Source organism: Polyodon spathula, chromosome 17 (genome assembly GCF_017654505.1).
Source record: "Polyodon spathula isolate WHYD16114869_AA chromosome 17, ASM1765450v1, whole genome shotgun sequence".
Classification (NCBI taxonomy): Eukaryota; Metazoa; Chordata; class Actinopteri; order Acipenseriformes; family Polyodontidae; genus Polyodon; species Polyodon spathula.
The window spans coordinates 19847120-19874635 of NC_054550.1; the positions used below are offsets into that span (position 1 = coordinate 19847120).

Consider the following 27516-nt stretch of genomic DNA (forward strand, 5'->3'; position numbering starts at 1 on the left):
AATGTAGATTGTGTGAAGCTATGCCCCTATAAAAATGTACCACGGTTCTATAGAGTAGCTATACTATTATTATTATGGTTGTACTGCATTATTGTAACAGGAAATTGTACATTGATGGTGTAGGATACATATATTATACAATACAAGTGTACTTTCACTGATACTATCGTTCCTTGTTCCAAAATCCAGTGGTACATTTGTATAGGGTTCCGTTCTAACAGTATTGTTGCAATGGAAACAAACCGAACAGTTTCCAAAGAAGCGGAGGGCAGTATATTAATCAGAGTATCAAACAATATTTTTAAAAGACGCTGACATCAAGACCATTCCCAACAATGACTGCAGATTGTCTTATTTTTATTTTTTTTTACATACATTACATACAGCAAAGTTACCGATTGCTGCTTTTGTTATATTATATGGAAACGTAAGCGCGTTAACTACTGCCTTTCTAAATGTAATGACTAAATTGTTTATTTAGAACACAATGACGATGTATTCGTTATTTGAAAAACTTAAACAAAATTGGCATATTACATGTCTCAGCCTTTCTTAACAGTACAAACACTGCGATATTGACAATAAATGCAGAGTAGATTCCGTAAGCAAAAGCACCACCACCAGGCAAGTTAGTAGATCACCGATTCACTTACTCTCCCGCCCATCGAGAAAGATGACGCTTGCTCGAAATACAAGGGTGAAAAGATTGTGCCAAAATTAAAAGATGAAATAAAAAACGAAATAAAAAATGAAATAAAAAAACAAAATACAGAAATAAAAAACTAAATAAATACGAAAATAAATCAGGAAATAAATAAATAAATATTTCAATTTCTATTTATTTATTCGTTTTAAATGTATTTATATTTATGTATTTAGTTAGTTTTTTTTTATTTATTTACTTAATAATTCGAATTTTATTTCTGTTTTTATTTATTTATTTATTTTTAATTTTGGCACAAATTATCCTCCATACCTTAACTTTAGAAACGCCTACATCTTTATACGATGTAGTGTGTATCTTCCTGCTAAAAACAACGTTTGATAACTAAAGGAAACACATCATGTAAATTTAATACAATTTTCTCTGATTTACACTGTTAGCGTTATAATGTATTGCAACAATTCCCTTTATATTAGGGCTCGTGGTGTTGTTTTAAGATCAATACACCACAACGTAATTTGACTGTGGTTCTAAAGGTCAGTTTTATATAATTCCCATTCTATGCAATCATAAAACTATAAAACAGCCGCTACAGAACAATATAATTTAACAGAATGAAAGCAAAACTGTCTTCTACTGGAGGAGGGGGTGGGTGACTGTAAATATTGTCATCTTACACACCCTGAAACTTTGCAGGCAATGTCCCTCCACGTGTCTTGATCATTGCCCCTCCGTTCAAGTTGAAAATATGCTGGGACTTGTAGGCTTTTGCTTTACTTAATAAACTACAAACCCGACGAACGCTCTTTCATTAGCACGTGACTTATCTGCCGCAAGGAAACTCCCGTTCGAATGGGCTTCTGGGACATGTAGTTAATATAGGGGATTGTGTTGTTTGTGTAGAAAGGCAGTGAACCCACTTAAAAACTACATTCACCAGATTTCCCCAGAGCAAGGTTGGACCTGCGTGACAAGCTGTGTAAATGTCCCCGTGTGGAAACAGTCACGTGTGGGGAGTCAGTTGAGCTCGTTTTTTCGTTCCTGCGGTGAGAGACCCTTGTTTGTTCATTTTGTTTTGGTTTCTACTTCATTCTTTCCCCCGAATCCCCTTCTTAATCAGATCAAATATTTTAATTTAAGCATGAGTGACAACGATGACATCGAAGTCGACAGTGATGTAAGTAGCAGATTCATATTTTTAGAGTAAAGAAATCATATAAAGTCGTAAGAAATAAAAAACGCCTTGGTTTGCTATGACTCGGATGTCTCGGTTCTACTAGGAAGAGACTCGACTCGGTACGATCCGCGGTTTCGATTCATTAGATACTTTGCCTCAGTGGTTAATCATATTTTGATCGGGTGTCTCCTTTAAAAAAATATCTATCTATCTCTCTCTCTCTCTCTCTCTCTCTCTCTCTCTCTCTCTCTCTCTCTCTCTCTCTCTCTCTCTCTCTATATATATATATATATATATATATATATATATACACACACACACACACACACACACACACACACACATACATTATTTTAAATTTATTAACTTATTTTATCAGCGTTACCAAATTCAGTTTGTCCTTTTTTTCTGTTTTGTTTTACAGGAAGAACAACCAGGATTTCATTCCGTGGTGCGTAATTTTACAGAGCGTTTTATGCCGTTTAGTCTTTAAAAAAAAAAAAAGAGTATCACTTCTACTTCTACTACTACTCCATTGAAATGCACATAATTTCCGGGTGGGTAAATAAAGACAACCGAGTGGCTGAGTTGAGACAGCGATGCTGGAGTTGCGAGGGACACCCACATCAGCGAAGGAAGAGCGCAGCCTAGTCACTCGGCACAGAACTAACCACGTAGGCCACTACCGAAGCAGAGGAACAAGCAAACACTTAGGGTTTGATCCAACAATGTAAATACAACACAACAACACGTATCTTTTTAATGTTTGGATGGATTGTTAGTTAGGAATAATCTACTTCAAAAATAAGTACAAGTTTGATTTTTGTTATGCATGAAATACGGGGTAATCCCATTCCACAAGTCACATTGCGTCATATATAAATTTTAGAGTGCCTCCTCTCCTTTTGTGTTTTAGCAGCAGGCATCAAAACATTAAGTGAAACTGCGATTTAACAATTGGGCTGAGTTCGTATTGTCGTGTTGTTTCACAGCTGTGTCATGCTGTTGTGTTGTCAGTTTGCATTCACCACAGTGTCTGATTGTTTTCTAAAACGAATCTATGCAGATGCACACCAGTCCGCTACAGCCCAATTTCCTGGTTTTGTATGAAACATTTAATATGACCAGTTCGGGTGTTGCAATGCAAAACGCAGCTTGCAATAAACCGCAGTTTGAGTAACAGTAAGCGTTATGTGACTAGTCATTTTGTAATTGTTTTACGCAGGTCTGCGTACATTTTAGCTGTGAGCAAAACACCCTTGACAGTTTTGACAACACTGCAGGTGTCAAGCGCTATTATTAATTACTGTTTGTACAGCATGTATTGTGACCGAGAGGGGCTCGGTGTATGGCATGAATTAAATATACAATTGTAATTTCTGCATTGTTTTATACCTGCAGTACTTTTAAAATATGATGTCTGCATACGCACTACATTTGAGTAACGTGACATCGCTATGTTTCATGTATTGCTGTTTGTTAGCTTCTAAACATGTGACAGCTCGGAACGTCACTTAACCCCATGGCTGTCACACTGTCACTTCTGCAGTCATTTGGACTGCTTAGGTTCGCCATTTTACCAAACATTTTGTGTGAGATTTCATATAGGTTACTGTACAAATGCATCAGCAGGAGGTACCCATGGGATATTTCAGTTGAAATATACACCCTTTATTAACATTTGTATAATTCTTTTAATTTTAACCCTTCTGTCCAAAGTTAATTCCAATCCCAGAAATCGTGCCATAGGCAATATGCAGTTTAAAAACTAGTGTGCCAAAACTTGCAAGTATTGTGAAATATACATTCAGAATTGTTTTGTATTGATTGTATTGTGTTTAATTAATAAAACATAGATGAGTTTAGTAAGGCACACCTAATTCAAACCATATTAAAACCTGGAATGGCTAAACTTCTAAGCAGTGAGAGGTTCATTGCCATATATATGTGCAAAATTATTGGCACCTTTGGTAAAGATGAGCAAAACAAGCTGTATAAAATAAACAACACAACATGTGGAATATATTGTATATATTAATGATTCGAGGGAATCAACCAAAATTACACAGTTCTCAAATTATACATTTATTTAAAAAAAAAATTGTGTCAGTTATTGGCACCCTTGTTTTCAGTACTTTGTGCACCCTCCCCTTGTAAGGATAACGGCACTGAGCCTTTTTCTATAATTTTTTTTATGAGATTGGAGAACACATTGGAAGGGATCTTGGACCATTCCTCCATACAGAATCTTTCCAGGTCCTTGATATCCTTCGGGCTGCGCTTAAGGACTACCCTTTTCAATTCAAACGACAGGTTTTCAATGGGATTCAAGTCCTTAGACTGAGATGACCATTGCAAAATGTTGATTTTGTGGTCAATTAACCATTTCTTTGTGGATTTTGATGTGTGCTTGGGGTCATTGTCTTGCTGTAAGATCCACATATGGCCAAGTTTCATCCTCCTGGCAGATGCAACCAAGTTTTAGGCTAAAATGTTGTGGTACTTGGTAGAGTTCATGATGCCATTGACCTTAACAAGGGTCCCAGGACATGAAAGATCCACCACCATATTTTACAGTAGGTTTAAGGTTCTTTTCTGCATACGCATCCTGCTTTTGACGCCAAACCCACCACTGGTGTGTGTGGCCAAAGAGCTCTATTTTCATCTAATCTGACCATAGCACCCGGTTCCAATCCAAGTGCCAATGCCGTTTAGCAAACTTCAGGCACTTACATTTGTTGGTTGCTGTCATAGTTTTTTTTTCTGGCAACCTTTCCAAATAGGCTGTTGGCATGAAGGTGGCGTCTAATTGTAGATTTGGAGACTTGGTGACCCCAGATGCAACCAAGTTCTGTAATTCTCCAACTGTGGCCCTTGGATTCTTCTTTGCCTCCCGAACCATCATCCTCACTGTGCGTGGGGGCAAGATGCACTTGAGTCCTCTACCAGGCAGATTTACCACTGTTCCACTGGTTTTGAACTTCTTAATTATTGCCCTAACAGTGGTATATTTAGGTTTTTAGATATTTTTTTGTACCCATTGCCTGATTTATGAAGGTCAACAACCATTTGTCTCTTCATTTGTGAGTTCTTTACCTTTCCCCATGGTGATGGATTACAAATGGATTTTACATGCATGTTACCTCATTTTTATACCCCAGTGAAACAGGAAGCCGTGGAATACCACAATACAGTCACTTAAGACTGAGATGTACTTAAAGTAGAATGTTAATGCAGATTTAATTTTGTTTGATTTTATTTATAAGAATCTTAAGGGGTGCCAATTTTGACACCTATGTTTTTGAGAAAAAAAAAAGATTACTAAATAAACGTTTTCTCTGAGCAATTGTATTGGCATAAAATAAGTTCTCCCATATTTTTCAGCATTTTCCCATATTTTTTGCTCATCTTTATCAAGGGTGCCAGTAATTTTGGAGGGGTGTGTGTTTATATATATATATATATATATATATATATATATATATATAGATATATATATATATATATATATATTAGACACACACACACACACACACACAGTGCCTTGAAAGTCTTCTCACCCTTGAACATTTTTCACATTCTACTGCCTAAAAAATACAATTCAAAATGCATTATAGTATGAGTTTGCATCACTGACATCATCTACACTTTCAACATGAAAGAACAATTCTAGAAATATTCAAAAAGCAATTAAAAAAAACCCCAAAACAAACAAAGTCTAGATTGCATAAGTCTTCAGACTCCTTGTGTCAATACTGGGTGCAAGCCCCTTTTGCAGCAGTAACAGCCATGAGTCATGGTTAAGTGTCTTACCACCTTAGCACAGCAGGATGGTGCAGTTTGTGCCCATTCTTTCTGGCAGAATAGCTCAACCTCTTTCAAGTTGGCTGGGGATCGTCTGTGGATTGCAGTCTTCGTCTTGCCGCAGATTTTCTATAGGAGTCAGGTCTGGGCTTTGGCTAGGCCACTCGAGGACATTCACTTTTTTCTTGCTGAGCCACTCCATTGTTGCTTTTGCTTTGTGCTTAGGATAATTGTCCTGCCGAAAGGTAAATCTTCTCCAAGTCCCAGGTCTCTGGCAGACTGGAACAGGTTTTCCTCCAGGATGTGCCTGCACTTTGCACCATCCATCTTGCCCGCAGTCTTCACAAGTCTCACTGTCCCTGCTGCTGCAAAGCATCCCCATAACATAATGCTGCCACCACCATGCTTTAGTGTAATGATGGTGTTAGAAGGGTGATGTGCTATGTTCGGTTTACGCCACACACATCGCTTAGCATTGAGACCAAAAAGTTCCACTTTGGTCTCATCGACCACAAAACCTCTCACATGCATGCAGAGTCCCCTAAGTGTTTCTGTGCAAAAGCGACACATCATATGGCTTTTTTTTAGCAGTGGCTTCCTTCTTGCCACCCCATGATTTGACATTTTAGAAGTATCACGGTTCTTTATTTTCTTATTTTCTGTAATACAGTAGCCTGCCTGTATGTATCAGCGTGTGTGGCTATCCTACTTTGACAACAGTGCATTTATTGTGACAGTTACTGAGAGTCTATTAGGTGGAGTTAGAAGGTCAGGGGAGTGTATTGGTTGTTAAGGGGCGGTACAATGCTGGTGTGGCAGTGACATCCAAGAGACGTAATGTTTTTCTGCACCAAAAATGACCTCAGAATAAACTACTTCTGAAAAAACTACAATCTATCTTACTCGGATATTTTTTTTTCACACTGTAACTTGTTGTTTTTAATTTCTCTGCAAGAGAAACCGAAACTAAATCTTTGCACGGGATTGAGTACGGGAATTACAATTGAACTAAAAATGAAACAACAAAACCACCTGTAAAAACTTCAGGACTGCTGTTCTGTACATAGTTTATCATGGATTTTCTTTCAGAACTGTACTACCATAAAATAAAATGTGCTTACTATGTGTGTGTACATTAGTTTGTAATTTATGTGCTAGATTGAGGCTCCCATCTCTTCGGGGGCGTTACATGTGCATAGTCAATGTTGCGCATTTATTTGTTTATTGTGTGTGTTTTTTTAATAGGGGGAGAAAAAAATCCCTTAATGTTTCTTTATTGATAGCGGCGTTTATTCGAGGGCAGCCTCTATTATAAAGCTGATATACGACTGCAGCGTCAATACAAGGGCGTCTTTAATACGAGGCGGCGCCAAATTGAAGTAATACGTTGATCTTACGCCTCACAGTGATCTCCCTCAGCAGTTTCCTTAAGCCATGGCTACTGACTTAGGAGGGACGGCCTGATCAAGGCAGTGACTTGGTGGTGCCAGACTGTTTCCACTTTGCAATGATGGACCTGACAGTGTCCCAGGGGATATTCAAAGACATTGAAAGTTTCTTATAGCCTTCCCCCAATCTGTACCTTTCAATAACTTTATCCTGGAGTTCTTTTGGCAGCTCCTTGTTTGGCATGTTTTGCCATTTGCTTAAAATTCACTTTTTACAACAGCTTGATTATTCATCCAGGAGTATTACTGTGATTGGACACAGATGGGCGCTATTTAACTTATGTGCCTTGTTAAGGCAATTTGTTGTACCTGAGCTAATTTGGGTTTGCTAGACAAAGGGTGTGAAGACTTGTGCAATCAAGGCTTTTTGGTTTTTTATTTTGAATTACTTTTTGAATATTTCTATAATTGTTCTTTCACGTTAAGTGCAGATGATGTTGTGTAGATCAATGAAACAAACACCTACTTTATTGCATTTTGAATTGCATTTTTTAGGCAGCAGAATGTAAAAAATGTGTGATGACTTTTTCAAGGCACTGTGTGTGTGTGTGTATATGTATGTATATATATATATATGTGTGTGTGTGTATGTAATATATATATATATATATATATATATATATATATATATTATATATATATATATATATATATATATATATATATATAGATATATACATTTTCTGTTTTTTTTGCATTTGAGCCCCCATGTATGTAAACAGGTGAGAATTCTATGAATGGAACTAACCTCAGTGATTGTGACAATACAGGAGATGTGTTTTTAGATGCTAGATTAGGGTAGTTTTTTTTACTGCTTTAAAAAAAAATACAGACCTGAATAAAAGTGTATCTATTACAACTCTGGTAGTCATTTGAACATTTTCTGAAAATATATTTAATACACTTTTTATGATGTAAAGAAATTCTAAATATCAATTGGGATGTTGTTCTCGCTTTCACTTTGTGATGACATGGCTTCAGGTGGATATAGTTTTTATTTTTGCTTGTTTTTTTTTTTTTTTTTTTTCAGAACTGCCCTACTGTTAATTAGGCAGCCAAGATACATGATTTCATTATTGCTGATGTTATTATATAACGTTAGGAATACAAAGATAACACTAGGATTTATTTTAATCAATATTTATTTATTTTAAGCACTGTATTTATTATAATGAATAGCATTTACTTTTTATTTAAGAATCGCAATACAGAATGTAACTGACACACTGGCAGAATATGATTTTACCAGAGGGCCCCAGGATTTATTATTACCATTATACCACACCAGAAAATACCCGGCAAGTAGCAGCTAGTTTCAGTCCTGCTATATAGACAGGGGTATATTGTATGTAGTTGAGCACTAATTAAATAAATAAATAAAAACCTTGAAAAGCATCTGAAATGTGTAGCTTGTCATAGTCATCTGGAAATCAGTTTAGCCTCCAATAAGGTTAAATGTGTGCAAACCAAGGCTTTAAAGCTCATTTGCCTGCCCCTGTTTGTAACATTACAATTAGTCCTCCTTTTCTTAAGCGAAGTGGTTTTTTGATGACCTCTGCAGGAGGTGCATATCACCGCTCAGTGGAGCAGGTCTGTATGTATGTTACATGGAGATTTTCATAAATCACATGCATGTTATATAACATTGCATTAAAAATATCAATAATTACTCTTAATTAATGAAAAGTACAAAATGGATCTTAGTCTTTCTATAAAGCTTAATCATTCATATATAACGTGTAAAAGCTACTGGTTTTGTTGCCTTCCAGCTGGTTTTTGACTAGGCTTAATTTGGAAAGGTTACAATGTGTTATACTAACTAGATACAGCTGAGACAACATAGGAATTTCGCTGCAGAAATTAAATTAGACCAATATTTTTGCATAACTTTATATAGTGCAGTCATCTGTACAAAACATTTCGTGATCTGCAAATTGTGAGGGACCTTGGTAAGGACATTCTTTGACAGTCTGGGAGTATAAGGACCTTGCTTTTGTTTGGAGATCAGGTTTACATAGTGGGGAAGGTGTGTTACAGCCGTGTGTAACTGACGTGTTTCTTGTTTGTTTTAACTCAGGTTACAGTGAATGTGGTTCATGAAAAGGGTGACCTCTGAACACAACAATGTACAGTACGCAGGATTGACTGCATTTCCTGCGTCTTGTTCAGGACCCACGACTGTCATGCTGTATTTGAATTGAAATATTCAGTAATGCTTCACTTTAATTGGTAATGTTTTACAAATGTTGTAAAATTAGTTTTGCTAATAAATACCATTTGTAATTACAAGTCGATCTCGGTTTACTCTTACAAAACTAACCAGATGTGTATATCTGGTCAAGTTTGGAAGGCCATTTTTTTTTTTTTAATTGGCCACAATCACTTTTTAAACCTAAAATGTTTAATGTACCCATTAACTGTATTTCGTTAATATTAATGGGTGTTTTATGGTAATTCTGGCATGCTTAAATTGGCCAAAATGTTACTTTTGGGAAATGTTTAGTTGGCCAACTAGAGAGCGAGTTTATTACAAAAAATACATAGGACTGCATATTATCATGTACACTAAGTGCATATTAATTGGTACTGTACCACTATAATGATGCCTTAAATAAGATTTATACACTGGCTAGATTTAGTTTTTATTGAACTCCAAAAGCGTTCTTATAGAGATTAAGCTTAGCACGACATGTGGGTTTCCTGGCCAAGAGATTAATAAGGAATATGACTTTGATTTAGTTTCAAATGACCCAGCCTGCTTTAGAAATTTGGCTGAACAGACTTGGGCGGTGGGGCAGGCCAAATTTGTCTTCGGGATGGAAATAAAGCTCCCATTACTTAGCAGATGGAGCCACTCCAGGTTTTACTATAGTAAAATGGAGCAATAAGAGGGAAACCTGTATTAAAATGAGCTGAAACCGCTTGTGTCCAGTTAAGGGCTGTGTATAAAGCAGGCGTGTAGCACCAAGCTGACCATGTTCAGATACAGCTCTGGTTCTCTCACTGATGGATAGGCTTGTCCTACACGCAGCCCTTCAATTGTACAAACTGTTTCATGTGTACAGTAATGTGCACGTTTGACTATGCAAATCTAAGATGCGGAAGGCAGTGGCAGCCACATGTTTTCCTTTGTGGAAGGCCACCTGTTTCTGAAATGTTTTTAAATTCTGTTTTGTAGTACTGTGGTTCTATATTGTAATATCCGTCCCGTTTTTCATATTTAAAACTGTGTCGCTCTGTGTTCTAAAAATGTAAAGTTTTTTTTTTAAGTAGCTTCAAATGTAATTTAATTTGCCTTTGTGTACATGTCCCCTCCAATTTTATAGTCTTTGCAGTCATTGAGTGGTTCTGGGTTCTGTTACATTCCATTAATCTGCCTTTACTTGGCTATGAGCTGCTTTCAGTTTGTCTGGAGAATCAGAAATGCCGGGACAACATAACCTTTCAACTCTGTGTCTTAAAGTGCAGAGTTGAAAGGTCACATGATAGGAAGGGAATTGGGGAAGCTATTCAGTGCTGGCAATTCGGATTCCCCAGGAGAACTGCACAACCCAATTATTCTGGTATTCCGATTCAGTTCTCCACAAACTTCAGGTCTCGACAGTCAGGTGAGGGTCATTGATGTTGATTGAGCTCAGTTACCATTACCAAGTGAAGAAACAGCTGCTTTGGATTTGTCATTGCTGCTTTTCTTAGATTCTGTGAAGAACCACAATCCACACAAATCCAAGCACAATTCTTCACTTTTTTTCTTCAAATGGTAAATTCACCCAATAAACACCAATTGCCCTCACCTTATTTCTGTGGAGAGCTCGGCCAGAATAATCATCTGTTGGTGCACACAGGTCAGCAAGATGCAGATTTAAAGATACAACTCCATATGGGAACAACAGAATTGCTGAAAGAGGTAAACACCAAAAATGTGTGAAGAAAATGTGAAGACACAATTAAATGACATTTGACTCGACCACTCTTAAAAATAGAATATTCGGCACAAGTGAGATGTAAAATAATTGCAATTTCATTTCCATGTGTCTTTTATCAGATGTGTTTGTAACGTGTGTTTTTGACAGTCATCAAAAAGTGATTTAAACCACATAATCAGCAGTGACCTCCTCAAACCTGTTTCCAGATTCAGTTAGGTTATTAAGGTGGAACTGGATAGACTGAAGTGTGACTAACTGGTTTCGCTTAGTATACACGTTTTGTATTATTTATTGCACCTAGTAACAAGGAAAATAAAACGTGTGTGTGTGTGTGGGGACACTAAAACGTGTGTGTGATATTAGTTATATTATATATTAATATATATAACTGTTATAATATATATATATACTATAATATATATATACTATTGCTTTTTGATTTCTTGAACTAACCCACGGGAGGGAATTGGTTGCTGCTGGAAGTAATAATTCACGTTCTGTTTGATTATAAATTCTTTGCTAAATGTTTTGTAATGCTCTTTTTTTTTTTTTCAGGCAGACAAAAGAGCACACCATAACGCACTGGAGCGCAAGCGTAGGGACCACATCAAAGACAGCTTTCACAGTTTAAGGGATTCAGTCCCTGCATTGCAGGGGGAAAAGGTTGGTACAGTTCTGGGAAAACTTTTTTTTTTCAGTTTCAGTATTTAGCACACTTACTGTAAAACAAGCTATGTTTGCAGGCTAGACCTTTCCGCTACATACACAGCTTTGTGTTTTACATTTCTGTTTGCCATTTGTAGAGCAAAACATGATCCCTACCTTTTTGTAGGCAAGACAAGCAATTCTGGGGGAGAAATTGCCGACATGAAATTGTCAAATATGAATCATCCTGTGTATTTTTCCTAATTAAGACTACATGTTTTATTTGAGCATTTTTGCCACTTGTTTTTAGTGAGTTTATATTAACATAGATTTTGTTTATACATGGATTATATATAGAAAAAAAATCTTAAAATATGGTTCTGTCAAATGCATTTAATTTTTGAATAAAAGACAATACTACAAATAAAGATAATGTCATGTCGGCAGCTTCACCTTTGGCGATTCCTTTAACGAAGGGGTTCTCAACCGGGGGGGTCTGCAACCCCCTAGGGGGTTCTCAAGGGTTGAGGAGGTCTCAAGGGTTCCTCCAAAAATAAACCAGGGAATGAGTTATTTTCCCTGCATGCTTATGACACGCTGAAACCTATTAGCATTAGCATGTTATAAGCATGCACAGAAATAAACACGTTCTCAGGTTACACATGGTGTAATAGAGGCATTTCAGCAGGAGCAAGACAGATTACAAAGCAGAGGATAAATCGTTGAAAACACACACAATAAATACCAGATATGGATACATTTTTAATTCAACCATCAGCATCAAAACAACAAAACCCACAGAATGATGATACAGAACTTCCTTCAACAAGTTCAACAGTAAGGGCTGAAGAACAGCGAGGAGGTGGTGGTGTGAGTAAAAAACATAAAGCCGCTATTAACCCTGCAAGAATAAGGAAATACGAAGACAGCTGCTTGAATTTCGGTTTTATTTGTACTGAAGCAGAGATATAGCTCAACCGCAGTGTGTAATTTATGCAGCAGTACTGTCCAATAAATGTTTGAAACCCTCCATATTAGAGAAATTACCGTGTATAAAAAGATTGTAGTGTCATCGTACATATTGGAGCAGAAAATTGCTAATGCAAAAAAAATTGCATAAGATTGCTGAGGAGTTGATAATGCCATGTGCCACTGAAATTAGAAAGGAAATGTTTGGAGAGCAGAAAGCCAAGGAACTGGCAAAAATACCAATGTCAAATGACACTGTCAAACGACAGATCGCTTTTATGTCAGAAGATACAGTTTCGCAGTACACTGATCGGCTGCATGACAATGATTTTGCTATACAACTTGATGAAGCCACAGACATTTCTGAAATGTCCCATTTACTCTTCTATGTTCGGTATGTATGGAATAAGGGAATCAAGGAAAGTTTTGTTTTTCAAGGAGTTCAAGACAACAACAAAGTCGGACGATATTTTCAAACTGTTAAATGATTTTATGATTTTAGTAGAAATCAGCTGGAATAATTGCATTGGGGTCTGCACTGACGGAGCCATGGTAATGACCAGAAAGCTTTCTGGTGTTGTGCAAAAAATAAAAGCTGTTGCACCTAGCGCTATTTGTACACACGCTTTTTTAGCTGATAAGAAACCCGAATTTGCTGACGTGCTGAAAGATAACATACAGCTGGCAAAACTGGGTTACCATCGCAGACATAATCAGTGAAATGAACAAGCTGAATAAAACTATGCAAGGTGGGAGCACTCATTTTATTGCCCAACATTAAAGTGTTGATGCATTCAAAAGGAAACTACAACTCTGGAAAGTTCATGTCTATGGGGGGATTACTGATATGTTTGAGCGCTTTCTTTCGTTCAGGAACGGAACATTGACTTTGATATAATCAAACTGCAGCTGGCAGCGCATCCGTCTGGTCTTAACAAACGTAATACTTACTTTCCTGAACTCGCGACAGAACAAACCGCTACACACCTGTGGGCTACAAACCCCATTAGTGAGAAAATTGAAGATAAACTGCCACCCTCTGTCCCATCAAAGCTGTTAGAAGAGCTCATTGACATTTCATCAGACAGCTCCCTCAGAACCAGGTTCAGTGAAATGCAGGATGAACACTGACCATGATATTGATATGCTTGTGTGTTTGGCAAAGATACCTTCACGTCTTGACAGAATTGTTGCTCAGCACCAGCAACAAGTTTCACATTGAGTAAGTAAAAATATATATATATATATATATATATATATAATATATATATATATATATATATATATATATATATATATGGCAATTCCTGACTTATGACGCTTTGACTTACGATGTACGGCACTTACGACTCTTTTGCATTATTACCTTGCATCGACTTTCCTTTCGATACGGTATTTACGATACGGCGAGACCTGAACCATGCGTGATGTGCACGTGTTCTGTGTCCGAACTGCAGTACCTGCTGTGCTCGCCCTGACTCAGTCTAGCGTGTTTTTTTTTTTTTTTGTTTGTTTTTATGCATTTTTTTTTTTTTTTTTTTATTATTATTTGCCGTTAACAATGTCTGATAAGAGTAATTGACTCAAAACGAAACCTAAGCTGTGCACTCTGTCACATGATGAGGAGCTTAACTTCAGACCATCGTATTTCCTGCTAGGAGTACCACATACACACAATAAATACGTCATTGGAAAGCCCCGAGTCTGTACTTTTAAACAAGCCAGGTAGGTGTTTGAGTAATATGCATGTAACCACTGGGCTGAGTGTAAAGAGTTAAATAAATATTTGCATGAGTACAATATAATGGGTCATTTTTGTAAAAACTGAAGAGTCAAGAACGTAACCCCAATTTATAACATTGTTCCTATGGGAAAATGTGCTTCGACTTACAACGTGACTTCCTGGATCCAATTTTGTCGAAAATGCGAGGACTGCCTAGGTGTGTCTGTGTGTGTGTGTCTTTGCTTTGAAATACCCAGCAGAGGGAACCTACAGAACTGCTGAATTTATCCTGAAATCATGTGAATCACTACAATTTAACACAGGTGGAGGCCACTTAACCTGGTGTGTGATTTTGAAGGCGATTGGTTACACCTGAGCTAATTTTAGAATTTCTATTACAAGGGCGGTGGACACTTATCCAACCAAGCTATTTCAGTTTTCATTTTTAATTAATTTTCTCTAATGCATTTTAATTCTAGGCTATAAGGCAACATAAGGTGAATATAGGGGTGAAAGGGGTGTAGACTTTCTATAGGCACTGTATGTGTGTGTGTGTGTGTGTGTGTATATATATATATATATTGTATATTCACGCACGCAATAGTGAGTTTTATTATTTTGATGCTCTATGTGTGGTGTGCCATGGAATTTCTATGGGGGGGGTGGCCTCAGAAGCAAAAAGGTTGAGAACCCCTGCTTTACCGGATCTGCTGTCTAGCAAATACAGGATGATGTCAATTGGCCACTTTAGTCTGCTGCTGTGGAGAAACTATTTCCAACCAAATTGAAGGATTCCAAATTGCATTCTGCTGTTCATAGTGTTCTCTTGAAGCTAGTACCCCCTTCAGTGAATGCAAAAGCACGTGCATAGATTTTGTGATGGCAGCTCTTTAATATTGTTGCCCATCGTTTGCTGCTTCATTGATCTGCAGTGACTGTTTTGTTTGTAACAGCAGCAGGCAGTGGCCAGCTGATAATAACCCTGTATATTTTTCCCGATCAGGACAGCGAAGTCGGCACAGCCCCACTGATCGAGTCAAATAGACAGGTGAGTTGTGTGACTAGACCATGTTGATTATAATGTGCCTGCAACATCTGCCTTTCTGTCATGCTTTCTTTGTGTTTGATATTACTTAGGAGACCGAATCCTGCAAGCGGCTCTGAAGAGTTCATAATTGCACACTTGTAAGCATAGCTGATGCAGACCTAGCTTGTTTTACAGTATTGGAGTTGCTAAGCCAGTGGTTCTCAATTCAACCATCAGAGTCCTCTAACAGCTGAACAGCAGACCTGTAAACGGGACTCTGGTATTCCTATACATACCAAAACACCACCTCCATATAATACTATTCACTGTAGTGTTGCAGTGGGTACTGTTCCTTTTCAGAACGACACTGTCAGAAATTATGGAAAAACCTCAAACATTTGTATATGTCTTCATTAACATGCCTTTTAAGAATTTTAAGTAAGGATATTAAGTGGAACTGTTTCTGTACACGTTAGAGCTGACAGCAGGTATGTGATAGTGACTTCAGTGTAGGGATGGGACAGTATAAAATTTGCACTGTATTATAACCGTTAAATATACTGTGTTAATCTTAATATCATGGAATACAGTACATTGTGCAAGTTATAAAATAAAGGCATAAAAAATGAAGAAAGACTAATGTAAATCACTTAAATGACTAATTCACAAAAATAAAACCAACAAATCGCACTTCCTTTCATGGAATGATTTAAACATTTGGTATTTAGTATTTTACTATGCCAAATAACTTGGTACTTTTCTTTTTATAAAGACAATCATAATAGTAATAAAAAAAAAAAAACTAAAGTTGTATCTCTCTTATACTATAACAGTATTAAGTTCTATTTGCTCAAAACAACATGGTGCTTTAGTTTAAAACATTTTAACATATAAAATTAAATAAATAAATACTTTTTTTAGCTGTTGGTAAATAGAATTGGGAAATGATCAGTCTTATTGCTTAAAACACACACATGTACCACAGGTTATTATTTAAGATAAGAGATGAGTATTATTTTTTCAACCGGATAAATAAAATATGTATACCAAAAAAAATGTGTTTTAATACTAAAACGTGTTATTGGATTTATAGCTACACATCACGACATTGCACAAGTAAGCTTCCAATGATTATTACACCTGTGGAGTTTTGTAAAAAAAAATACTGTTATAACTTGTTTAAACAAAACTATGTTGATAATAAGTAGGCTATCCTGATGCAGTCGCAGGTCTGTGCTAATTTTAATTGAGAAATTGGTCGTTCTTATAGCACAGATTTCCGCAGTTCTGCACAGTGCTGCACAGAACCGTGGAGATGCGCTGCAGACGTCACTCAACACCCACAGAAATCTGTGCAGATTCTGCATAGCCCAGCGCAGCTTTGAAACATTACTGCGGGAGGCTGACTGTGGCTGTGAATCAAAGGGACGATGCAAAGATCACGAGTGAACTGCTATTCGTAATGCAAATAACCACTGAAACTACTGCTGCCACCTTGTTCGTGGAGGCAAATGACATTTTATCATTATACAATGAAGCCGTGAACAGCCTTGTCAACACTGTATTAAGTAAATAAATCAATTATTTAAACAATGTACTAAATCTGTGATAAGTGATGTATAATTTTACAATAGCTAATGTTAATCAATTACATTAAACTGACTGTTTATAATCCAGACAAATGTAAATATAGCACGTTGAATATGTGTGCTGTGTTGCAAGGTTTGGAGAAGGAGTTTCTCTAAAAGCTGTGTGTCAGAAAGACAGCAGCCAAGAGCAGCCGGCACAGCAAGCTCTGGGTAACAAAATGCAGCAATTGGTTTCCTTCAAAACCATTATCAAAATACAGTATCAGTTCACAAAAAGATCTTCCTCAGACACTTTGCTAATGCTGCAAGTACCTTCGCTTGATTTAGAAGAAGCGTGTTTGCAGTTGAAAAATGTGTTAACCGGTATATAACCGAATTAAGATAATTGCGGTGTAGAATAAAAGCAATGGTATTAATACCGTAATGTACCTAAACCGGTATACCAACCCATCCCTACTGCAGTGAACAGTTAAAGGCCAAATTAGCCTAATCCTGTACTCTTCATTAATATAGTAGTGTTAAGTAAGCAAGTAGATGGACCGTTCAGCTAGTACCGCCTTCATTGTACTAACTGGAATGTTTGATTACTTAGTTTTATCTTAGCACAGTAACGGTATTGTGAGCCAGTATCTGCATTATACTCGCTTCTTCCTCACTTGCAAGATCTCTTTCAACACTACAGAGTGCTGTGGTATTATATGAACGGTAACCACTCAAAACTGCAGCACTGTATACAGATCTAGGAAACATAACTCCACTCAAAACTGCAGACTCCTCTGGTAGGAAAGGATGGATAACTTTACTCAACACGACAGACTCGTAGTAAAGGAAAGCGAACTCTACTCAACACTGCAGCGCACTCTGACCCAGCATAAAACAAATATAATGTCTATGTATGTATCTATGTAATGTGTTTTAATTAGGTAGTGTCTCTGTAAAATTATACAAGGCATGCATTTTTCTCTTACTTTAGTATCTACCTGTGTCACCATAATTTACTGTGCTTTTACAGTATTTATTCTTAAGGTATTTTTTATTATTTAACTACTCAAACTGCACTCGATCTCAGAAACTGCAACTTAAAATAAATGCTAAGATGAATCAAAAACGTGTACTGTGAGAGGACCTTGAGGTTTGGGGCTGAGAACCACAGCTAGACCATTGTAATTAGAGCAGTTAAAGAAAAAGATGATTTGAAGCAGAACGGGCCAGAACGTAGAAAACTAACAAGAAACTAAACATCAGTTGAAGCTGCAGCTAAGTAGTTTGTAGCTAGTTTTGTACACTCTGTTCCTTGGAAAATGTCCCTTTTGCACTTGCTTCACAGCACCCTTGTACTGAACACCAGACTAGCACCCTGCTTTCATAATTAGGGGTCTACTTAATTTGCGGTAAATTTACGCATTTTTCACGGGTAGGTTGCGGAATAAAATTAAACAGTGCTGTCATTTGTTAAGGGCAAGCATCCAGCATGCCCCTGCAGTTGACTTGTCCATACACTGAGACTGCACTTTCTGCATCCACTGAATTGGTTGGACGTTAAGGCAAAGTTTTGCCAAATTATACAGAATCTGACATACTTTAATAAAGGCAATGTATGCAGCACGTTTGTTATCATGTTATTTGTCCAATCTGATAATTAATTTTATTAGTCTAAAATTCCAACTGCGTAAAAGTAAGCAGCAGGTTGAAGCGAGGTGGCTGTGCTAGATTGTTTTAGTACTGATTTAACTTGCAGGCAGGAATAGTTTTTTTCTGGGCTGACTTTCCAGTTTGGTTTCTGAAAGCTGTTTTTATTTTACGTTCTGTTCAGTAGCCTCTGTACTAGTAGCCTTTTGTTTAATGTGTGATTCTGAAGCTAAATAGCAATCAATATTTTCTCCAGGCACATTAAGATATGTAAAACAATTACCTCGAACTTTGTGTACAGTTTATTTGGAAAATATCTTGAAACTATCATGAGCCGAAATATACTTTGTTTTTTTTGTCGTCCAATTCTAATATTTCACCTTCAATGCTGAAAACTAGATTTTAGCATCCTAAATGCAGCACCAACTTTGTCCCACCCCCAGCTGCACATTACAGGTCACAGAATAGCAGTAAAGACGCACTGATAAGCTGATTAAAACTTTGTTGTCATTTGAATAGAAAACAAGAATGTTAACTGCTTTGTTTGTTTTTTTGTAAATGTTTTTTGTTTGTTTGTTTTTTGCTCAAGTGTAATGCACACATGAGGGCGAAGGAATAAAAAAGCTACCTACAAAAGGAAGATACGTAGTTGTGTCGCTGGCGTTGTGCAGTTTTTCATTTTAAACAAGTTTTTTTTTTTTTTTTTTTTTTCCTCTCCGTACTTGTTTGTATGCATTGGCCCCTAAAGAGGTGAATTTCGCGGTGACCGCTCAATTTCACGATTTCTGTGAAAGCGCAATTTAGGTAGACCCCTATCCATAATCGATAGTAATCTGCATGAGGAACCACCATGAGCAGTTAATGGCAGTATCACTAACACAGTAATGAGACAGTAGGCAGGAAGCACTTTTGTTTCTTTATAGATTCACAGATTTAAAGCTGCAGTGTCCTATAATAGATTTTCTGAAAATGTTAAATGTTTGTATAATTATTTCATTGTTTAATTCTTCTTTTAGCAGAATTGATTTTTTTTTCATTGTCTAAAGAATGTTTTATAAATAAGGACGCAGGGTCCCTTCCATTCTTAGTCTACTGGTCTCTTAGCGAGCTGGCTAGACAGTACTTGCAGCAGTAGGAGGTTATAAATGACTTAACCAGGGCTCCGAGTGGTGCATCCGGTGAAGGCGCTGTGCGTGGTGTGCAGGATGCGCCCTGTATGCATCCAGGCTATTCCACTGCTGACCATGGACGGGAGCGCCCAGGGGGCGGTGCACATTTGGCCGAGCACCGCCTGGGAGGGGGGGGTGCTTAGGTCGCGCAGAGTGTCCTCGTCTTGCACCAGCTACTTGTCTGGCCGAGCGCATATGGGCTTGCCTGTAAGCTGCCTAGAGCCCCGTTGTCCTCTGACGCTGTAGCTCTGAGGTGGCGGCATGGTGGGTCTGCTGTGTAAAAAGAAGCGTTTGGCTGACGGCACATGCTTCGGAGGACAATGTGTGTTTGTCTTCGCCACTCCTAAGTCAGTGCGGGGGTGATAGCGGTGAGCTGAGCCTAAAAGTGATTGGCTATTCTAATTTGGGAGAAAATGATAAAAAAAAAAAAAAAAAATTGGCAATGTACTGAATTTTAAATAAATAAATCACTTACTCAAACTCTGCTACAGACATTTAAAAAAGATTTAGTCTCTTCAGTTGTAAGGAAATTTTAAAGAAATAATGCCAATGAAGTCTGGTCAAGTAAGGTGCAGAGAAGGGTAAACAGTTACCCCAATGAACTGTTTAGTACAAAAAGGATACATGATTGTTGGACACTGCCGCATTAAAATTCTTTAAAGACGAGAAATAGAAATGTCAGGTACTGGTCACTGCTGTTGTATTATGATAAGCTGGTTGGCACAGCAGTGACCCAGCTAGCCAATCAAATCAGTTATTTTTTGCTTAATTGAAAGCATATAGATTGCATGACCTTGTCACAAACTGGTTATGTGAGCTGTGATCTGATTGGAGGCTGCTTTATCTGGTTGGCCACTAGGGGACATTGGGAGCCATCTTTACCATTTTTATTGTTGAGGGTGACCATGTTATTGATGGTGCATAAGTACATTTTTTTATTTCATAAATGTAGCTTACATAAATGGGTTGTTTAAATGTCAGACAGCTTTTTACATGTTGCTAATACAAATTTTTTCCAAATGCTGCTGCTGGTAAATGGTTGAGTGCTTTTTGTCTGTCTCACTGGAGCGTGTTATAATGGTCTAATGCTGCACTCGCACAGAAAGCTATGTACTCGCAGGGTAGTGCTGTAATTAGCAGGCATGGCAAGAAGGCATGTCTGTTTTGAGCCAGGTTTTATTGGATACCTGTTGCAGTGAATTACACTGTTTTGACATTGAGGAACGATATACCAAATTAACAAAGCAGCAGAAGCTAGGGACTCACAAATTAAAAGGTAAAACTAAAATTCAACAATTGTTTAATTAAGATATTTTTAAAACTGTGCTTCCATTTTGTTTAACACCACAGAAAGTACTTGAATTCACGAAAAAAAAAAAAAAACTGATCCGCAAGGAAGTATTAGTACTTCTAAAATGTCTCGGTAACCACTAAAAGTTGATGGTAAATTAAACTGAAGTGTTACATTGTTCATATTTGACCCCTTTAATTTATTGTGAGCTGATTACAGACGTACGATTATACTGTTCGATGCAACAAAGACTAGTTGCCTTTAAGGTATAGCCAGTTAAAGGGCAACTTGGTAGGGGTGTAAAGTATTAGAATGATCTTAACTAATGTATTCTACTAGATTCACTTTGTATCATTTTGTTTTATAATCACTTCATGCTGACTTTTAAAAGTTTAATGCACCACGTGGGCCTCAATAGAACTCAGAATCATGTCTAACTACCACTAGGACACAAGCGTCTTACCCAGGGCTTCCCAAGCCTGGTTCTCAGGGACCCCAGTGTCCAGGTTTTCTTTCCAACTGACTTCTTAAGTACTTAACAACCCTTAATTGAGTCAATAATTTGCTTAATTACTTTCAATTGTTCTCAGGTCCTAAAATTGCAGATTTAAAATTACTAACAAAATGTTATAGTTAACTTAACATCGCCAACTGTTTGAGCTGAAAATAATTAAAGGTATAATTAAGGAAATTGTTGGTTAAATTAAGGGTTTAATACCACATAGACCATCCACTGGGGGCCACAAGCAACACACTTTCTCTATTGATCTTGTAAGCAATTTTATTTAATTTTTTTTGCAACTTTGAAGTCAATTTTTGGAAATCCTAGTTTATTTTAATTGATAATGACGATTGGCTGCTGATACTGATCGGTGCTACAGTAATACCAATGTGAAATACACCTGCGAGTTGTGAAGGCAGCATTAGATGCTTATAAAAAACTCGGGCTGAGTGAAGTTTAATCACAACCATGCCATGAAGGTAAGTGAAAAGTTTAGCTTAGTTAACTTGTTTATTAATGTATTATTTCTGTATAAAAATGCTGTAAATAGTATGCAGTTAAAGGGTTACAGAATGCCCTGCAGTGTTTACTGTACACTGTTGTCCATATCGCAGTAATACATAAACCTTGATTTTATCGTTGTATTCACGCAATCCGGGTCATAAATCGTCTGTAATAGTTTTACTTTTACTTGGGAGTGTTTGCCAGGAGAGGGAGAACTTCACTGATAAACATTGTAGTGGATCAAGATCCCTACTGCAACAGTCTACTGCAATCTGCAATCCCTACATGCTCCCTACTGCAACAGTGCTGGGGAAATGAGTGCTGTATTTTGGTATACAGAAACAAGCATTGTCTGAGTACACTGCAATGTTTGTAAGAGAAATTCTCTTTCTCCGGGTGAATGCTCTCAAGTTGAGAAATGTCTTCCCTAGATGATTTGTAGAACCCAGGATGAGATATGAATACAAATATAAAAACAAATCAGGGTTATATTTTAAAAATAGATTGCTATACGGACAACATAGGATACAGCAAAGGCAAAGTAAAGCTTTTCTTGTAAACACCGTAGGGTGTCGTGGGACACTAAGATAAACTGTCAAGCTTTTAAGATCTATCTACAACAAGCAAATCCTGCCCAGAACGGTAAGGTGTAGTGGCATTGTGAGTGTAGCTGATAACACTGTTTCTTGCATAACAGTAAGATGCAGTGAGCTCATTTAGTTACTCCAAAGCCGAAGGCCTCGGGGATATTTCTAATTAAACTTGTAGAAAAGCTTGACTTGGCTAAACTGCTAAGTAATGGATGTCTTACTTGAGATATTCCTTTCTATGCATTGAGCATATTATAATTAGGGGTTCCGGTTTTCGGATTGAATTTATTGTTCAAGTTACCGGCATTTTTTTTTATAAAACCGATACAAACGGAATCTCCACTTGTTTTTATTTTGAACATTTCCCGACATCCCCTGCTGAGAGAATGCGCGTGACAAGGCTTCCCGCGTCAGCTCCTGTCTGGTTTGTTGTTACATACACTCCTTACAGTTTTAACACTTTTCATTGTGGAACGTGGGCATGAGGGTTGTTTTAACCGATTTTTACCTGTTTTATGGTTCTGAAAATAAGTGCCAATTAAGTACTTGCTTTTTTTTTTTTTTTTAAATGCCAAAAACTGAAAGCCCTAATATTATAATGTCTTCAAGATGTTTTAGACTTCAATATACACTATACAAGATGAACTTGAATTTAAGTGAGGTGGTTGTAATGTATTTTATTCATTGTAATAAGTAATAGCTCAAGTATTTTGCATAGTTGAAGGAATTTAGTATCAAGGCCAGGCTCCTCATTTTCTTAGTATTTTCAAAGTCTAAAAGAGCCTCAAATAACTAATTTAAGTATATGTTTTATAAACTGTGTTGTATTTATATGTGTTGAGTATTAGCCTAGTATTAATGTTTTTGGCCATCATTCTGTAAGCATTCTGTAAGCAATGTGCTCTGTTAAACCTTTGAAACCTTTTTAGAAATGCTGTGTTAAGGAAATTATAACCTTTCGTTGTATGTTTTAGTTTGTAATCTGTTGCTGACAGCAATCTATCAAACAGGCATCCCGTGCTCAAATCCTAGACAAAGCCACAGAGTACATCCAGTATATGAGAAGGAAAAACCACACGCACCAGCAGGACATAGACGACCTCAAGAGACAAAACGCCCTGCTGGAGCAACAAGGTGAGGAGGCTAGGGCTGTGCAGATACTCAGCCATTGAGAGGCATCCCTGTAACACGATTGAAGGCGATAGGTATTCATTGGAATGGAATATAGCCTCTTGCACAAAACCAAGCGTTCCCTTGTTTGCCCCCTGCCAATAAATAACAGTGTGACAATGTGACAGAACCAAACTAAAAGCACCTGTTGGAAGAATAAACAAGTACATACATTTACAATACTGAGTCAAGAGTAACTAGCAGATATGTGTGTAATGGTTTTAATAAATTAGCGCTTTTAATTATTAATTACTTCCAACCAAGCTCAAGATCCGGAAAATGAAACAGTTGCACAACAACACAACACGGTTATATAGTTGATAGATTTTATCAAAGTGAGTTCAGTGTTACGGTATAAAAATAAGAAAGTTACTGTCAAAATAATCAGTACATTAAGTTTAGCAATTGATACAATTCAGATAATGCTTCAGCTGCAATGTGAAGTCAAGTATAAGTAAAAACAAGCATTCATCAACATTTATATTTGTCTTTCTATAATATCAGCAATCTTCTTAAATCAGTATCCAGTTTTATCGTGACTTAAGACTTATAAATAGGGTAACTGAGATTTATATGATATTATATATATATATATATATATATATATATATATATACTATATATAATATATATATATATATATAAATGAATATATCTCACTTTTAGTCAGGAAAAGTATCAAAATTCAAAAATCTGTAACTTTTTTTATGCAATTGTATCCTGATTTCCAAAATTCCATTAGGAGGGTAGAGTTTGGAATTTAACACTAGAATTGTAGCCCATTTTTATGATGTTTGTAAGGCTGCAACAAAGGGTACATTTTGACCTACGAAGGTTCGGAACACATTACAGAAGGAAGGTTCGAACATTTGATGGTGCTAATTTGCATAATGTACTGGCAACATAACCATACGATTTATTTAGATTTGATTGAAAATCCTATTTTACAGGTAATCCATATAAATGGAATAAAACACAATGTAGTTTAATATATATTATATATATATATATATATATATATATATATATATATATATATATATATATATATATAATATATAACAGTAATCATGTTTTATAATTAAATAAAAATACACTTTGTTTATGTACATGTAATTGATGCTGCTTGCGATATATATACAGTAAGCTTGCATTGCAGCAGCACCAACTACAGAGATTGGTTATGCCTCCATGATAAGAGTTGCTTGCAGTTTGCATTCAACTTTTTTTTGTTCGTCTGGGCGATTTAAAAAAAAAATGTTCCCAAACAGCAGAGGGGTTTCGAGACATTTCTTTCAATACAGCTTACACTATACAACACTTTGCTGTCGAGCTGGTGAATGAAGAAATTAAAGGTTTGCCTCTGGATAACATGAGTGGGGAGGGGCGGACGGTTTTCTAAATTAAAATGATTAATGTTCGCATATATTCTGTATGTTTCAAACATATTCTACCATATCACTTCTTACTCTCTTGTATACTAGGTATTCAGTACATATTTTATGGAAGCTCTACAACCGCTATAGGTATTGCCCCACTGCTTTGGCACAAAATACCCTGCTCCATACACAGCAGTGTCACCATATAGAGTTGCTACATATAATGATTTGGTAGTGTATTTTAATACTACTATTATATACGTAAAATGCTTTATACAAATCAAAAGATTGAATGTTGCATGTGAGTGACATTTAATGTGTGATTTATAGCATTCACACATTGTCAAAGAAAAAATAAATAAAAATATTGCGTGAATGCCACCTGATGAACCTTCGAAGGTTTAAAACTACCTTCGAATTCCTGGCTAGTAATCGAACCTTCAAACACAGCCCAGTCTTATTGCAAATACTTTTTTTTTTTTTTTTTGGTGAGTAGTTCTGGAGCTTCAGTTGTAGTAGTTGCCTTCTATTTAAAGGTCTAACTTATGTATGAAAGTAAACCATCTAGTGCACTGCAGTGTATTGACAGCAAAATGGAAGGAGACTTGTTTTCAAAGTAGATAGCGGTAGCTTACTTTTATAGACTCTTTTGCTGATCTAGCCTATGCTATATACAATTTCCAGGTGACTAGAACTATAGAACAACTCCTGAAGTGAAGGCACCTTAACACAGAATTATCAGAAGTATTTGAGTAATTTCAGGTAGAATCATTAAGTTAATAGGACATTTGAAGCCACTTACTTGTGTGGTATGGGTGTGGATGTGCTTATGGGTAGGTGATTTAAAAGCGAGCTTTATACATGTAACCTCCTCTTCCTTTTCAGTGCGTGCACTGGAAAAGGCGAAGGGAAACACCCAACTACAGGCTAACTACTCGTCATCTGACAGCAGCTTGTACACCAACCCCAAGGGCAGCGCGGTCTCTGCCTTCGATGGAGGGTCTGATTCGAGCTCAGAGTCAGAGCCAGAGGAACCCCAAACCAGAAAGAAACCAAGAGTGGAGGCCAATCAGAACCACGCAGCACGGCAATAAACTGCTGTGCTTTTACTAGAAACTCCATGTATGACTTCTGTTTCAGTTTGTATTTTACACCCTTCATGCTGTTTGTCAAGAGAAAGGAAGTCTTTTGCTGGCCCAGCTTTTTCGTTTGTCAGCACCACCTACAAAAAAAAAAATACATACAATGTGGCAGCTTTATTATTGAAAGACTTGATGATGCACTTTGATTCTTGCAGTAGTTTTAGTAGCTGTCACATTCAGTGGAGAGCAGCTTAACTATGGAAAGTGTTGCAGATCAATAGGAAGAAAAGATGTATTCATGAAGTATGTGAGGTTATGCATATCCCCCTCCCACCTCTTAAGGATTTGTCGGTTTACCTTTTTTAATATTTGTATTTTTCCACTTAATGTGACAAAAAAAAAAGTTAAGCACCCTGAGATTTTAGGTGCTGAAAAGTTCTAAATATAAATTAAGAACCCAATGGTAAACATACGCTTTAACTTATTTATCTTAGCTCGAGCTGCTGATTAATTAAATGGCTGTATTATTTTTAGGCGTTTCCGAAGCATCGATCAGATTTTTATTTGTTTGTTTTTTTTACAAGTTCACTAAGATCAGCTGTTTTTGTATTTTGTAGTATTCTGAAAAACAAAAAACTATGGGAAGATATTTAAATACCAGGCTCCCCAGATATATACTCAGCTACATACTGAATGTCTCATTCATGCTGTACAGGTGAAGGTAGTGCTCTTTTTTTCTTTTTAAAAGGAAGACTTTTTTTGTCCATGTTAGTGTGTTGTGCATTACACTGTATTAAATCTAGACAATTTAAATTTAAAAAAAAAAAAAAAAAAAAAGCTGCCTCTAGAAGCATTGTGGCTGACAAGGGGTGTATGTATATGTTTTGTGTCGTCTTCCTTTTTTCATTATTAGAACTTTAATTAGTGTGTACTAAATAGATATTTGTTCACGTTTGATTCCATTCCATGGAAATTACAGGTATGTTGTACATACTGCCAACAATTGTCTTGCAAGTTGAGGCTTACCTTTACTGAGACTATAAATAAAACTATTTTATCCTTTAAAGTTGGATCTGTCTCTTATTTAAAAAAAAACAAAAAACAGAATGATAAGCAAAGGAAACCAGTGCGCGTATACACAAACGATCCTCCTAATCCTGTGTTTTATTCATCTACAGGTTTAATATTTTGTATAAAATAGTTTTGTAATAATCGGATAAAAGTCCAG

The 27516-nt window shown here is 36.7% G+C and overlaps 1 protein-coding gene across 7 annotated transcripts; it reads left to right on the forward strand.

The window, feature by feature from the left end:
- Window positions 1-1661: 1661 nt before the first annotated feature.
- LOC121329756 (protein max) lies at window positions 1662-27354 on the forward strand. Of its 7 annotated transcripts, none has more exons than XM_041275506.1 (6): window positions 1663-1841; window positions 2266-2292; window positions 11575-11682; window positions 15360-15404; window positions 23653-23791; window positions 26092-27354. In XM_041275506.1, the coding sequence occupies exons 1-6, from the start codon at window positions 1806-1808 to the stop codon at window positions 26298-26300; spliced, it is 564 nt and encodes a 187-aa protein (XP_041131440.1). In that variant the 5' UTR covers window positions 1663-1805; the 3' UTR covers window positions 26301-27354. The 7 variants fall into 7 exon arrangements, with proteins under 7 accessions (XP_041131444.1, XP_041131445.1, XP_041131446.1 ...); XM_041275507.1 differs by having other exon boundaries at window positions 23668-23791; XM_041275510.1 differs by lacking the exon at window positions 15360-15404 and having other exon boundaries at window positions 1662-1841; window positions 23668-23791.
- The last annotated feature ends 162 nt before the right edge of the window (window positions 27355-27516 follow it).

Excerpts from the sequence above, each read along its gene's own strand:
- LOC121329756 (XM_041275506.1), top strand. The coding sequence starts at position 1,806 with ATGAGTGACAACGATGACATCGAAGTCGACAGTGAT. Across the intron at positions 1,842-2,265 it reads ACATCGAAGTCGACAGTGAT|GAAGAACAACCAGGATTTCA; the intron begins GTAAGTAGCAGA and ends TTTGTTTTACAG. Across the intron at positions 23,792-26,091 it reads CGCCCTGCTGGAGCAACAAG|TGCGTGCACTGGAAAAGGCG; the intron begins GTGAGGAGGCTA and ends CTTCCTTTTCAG.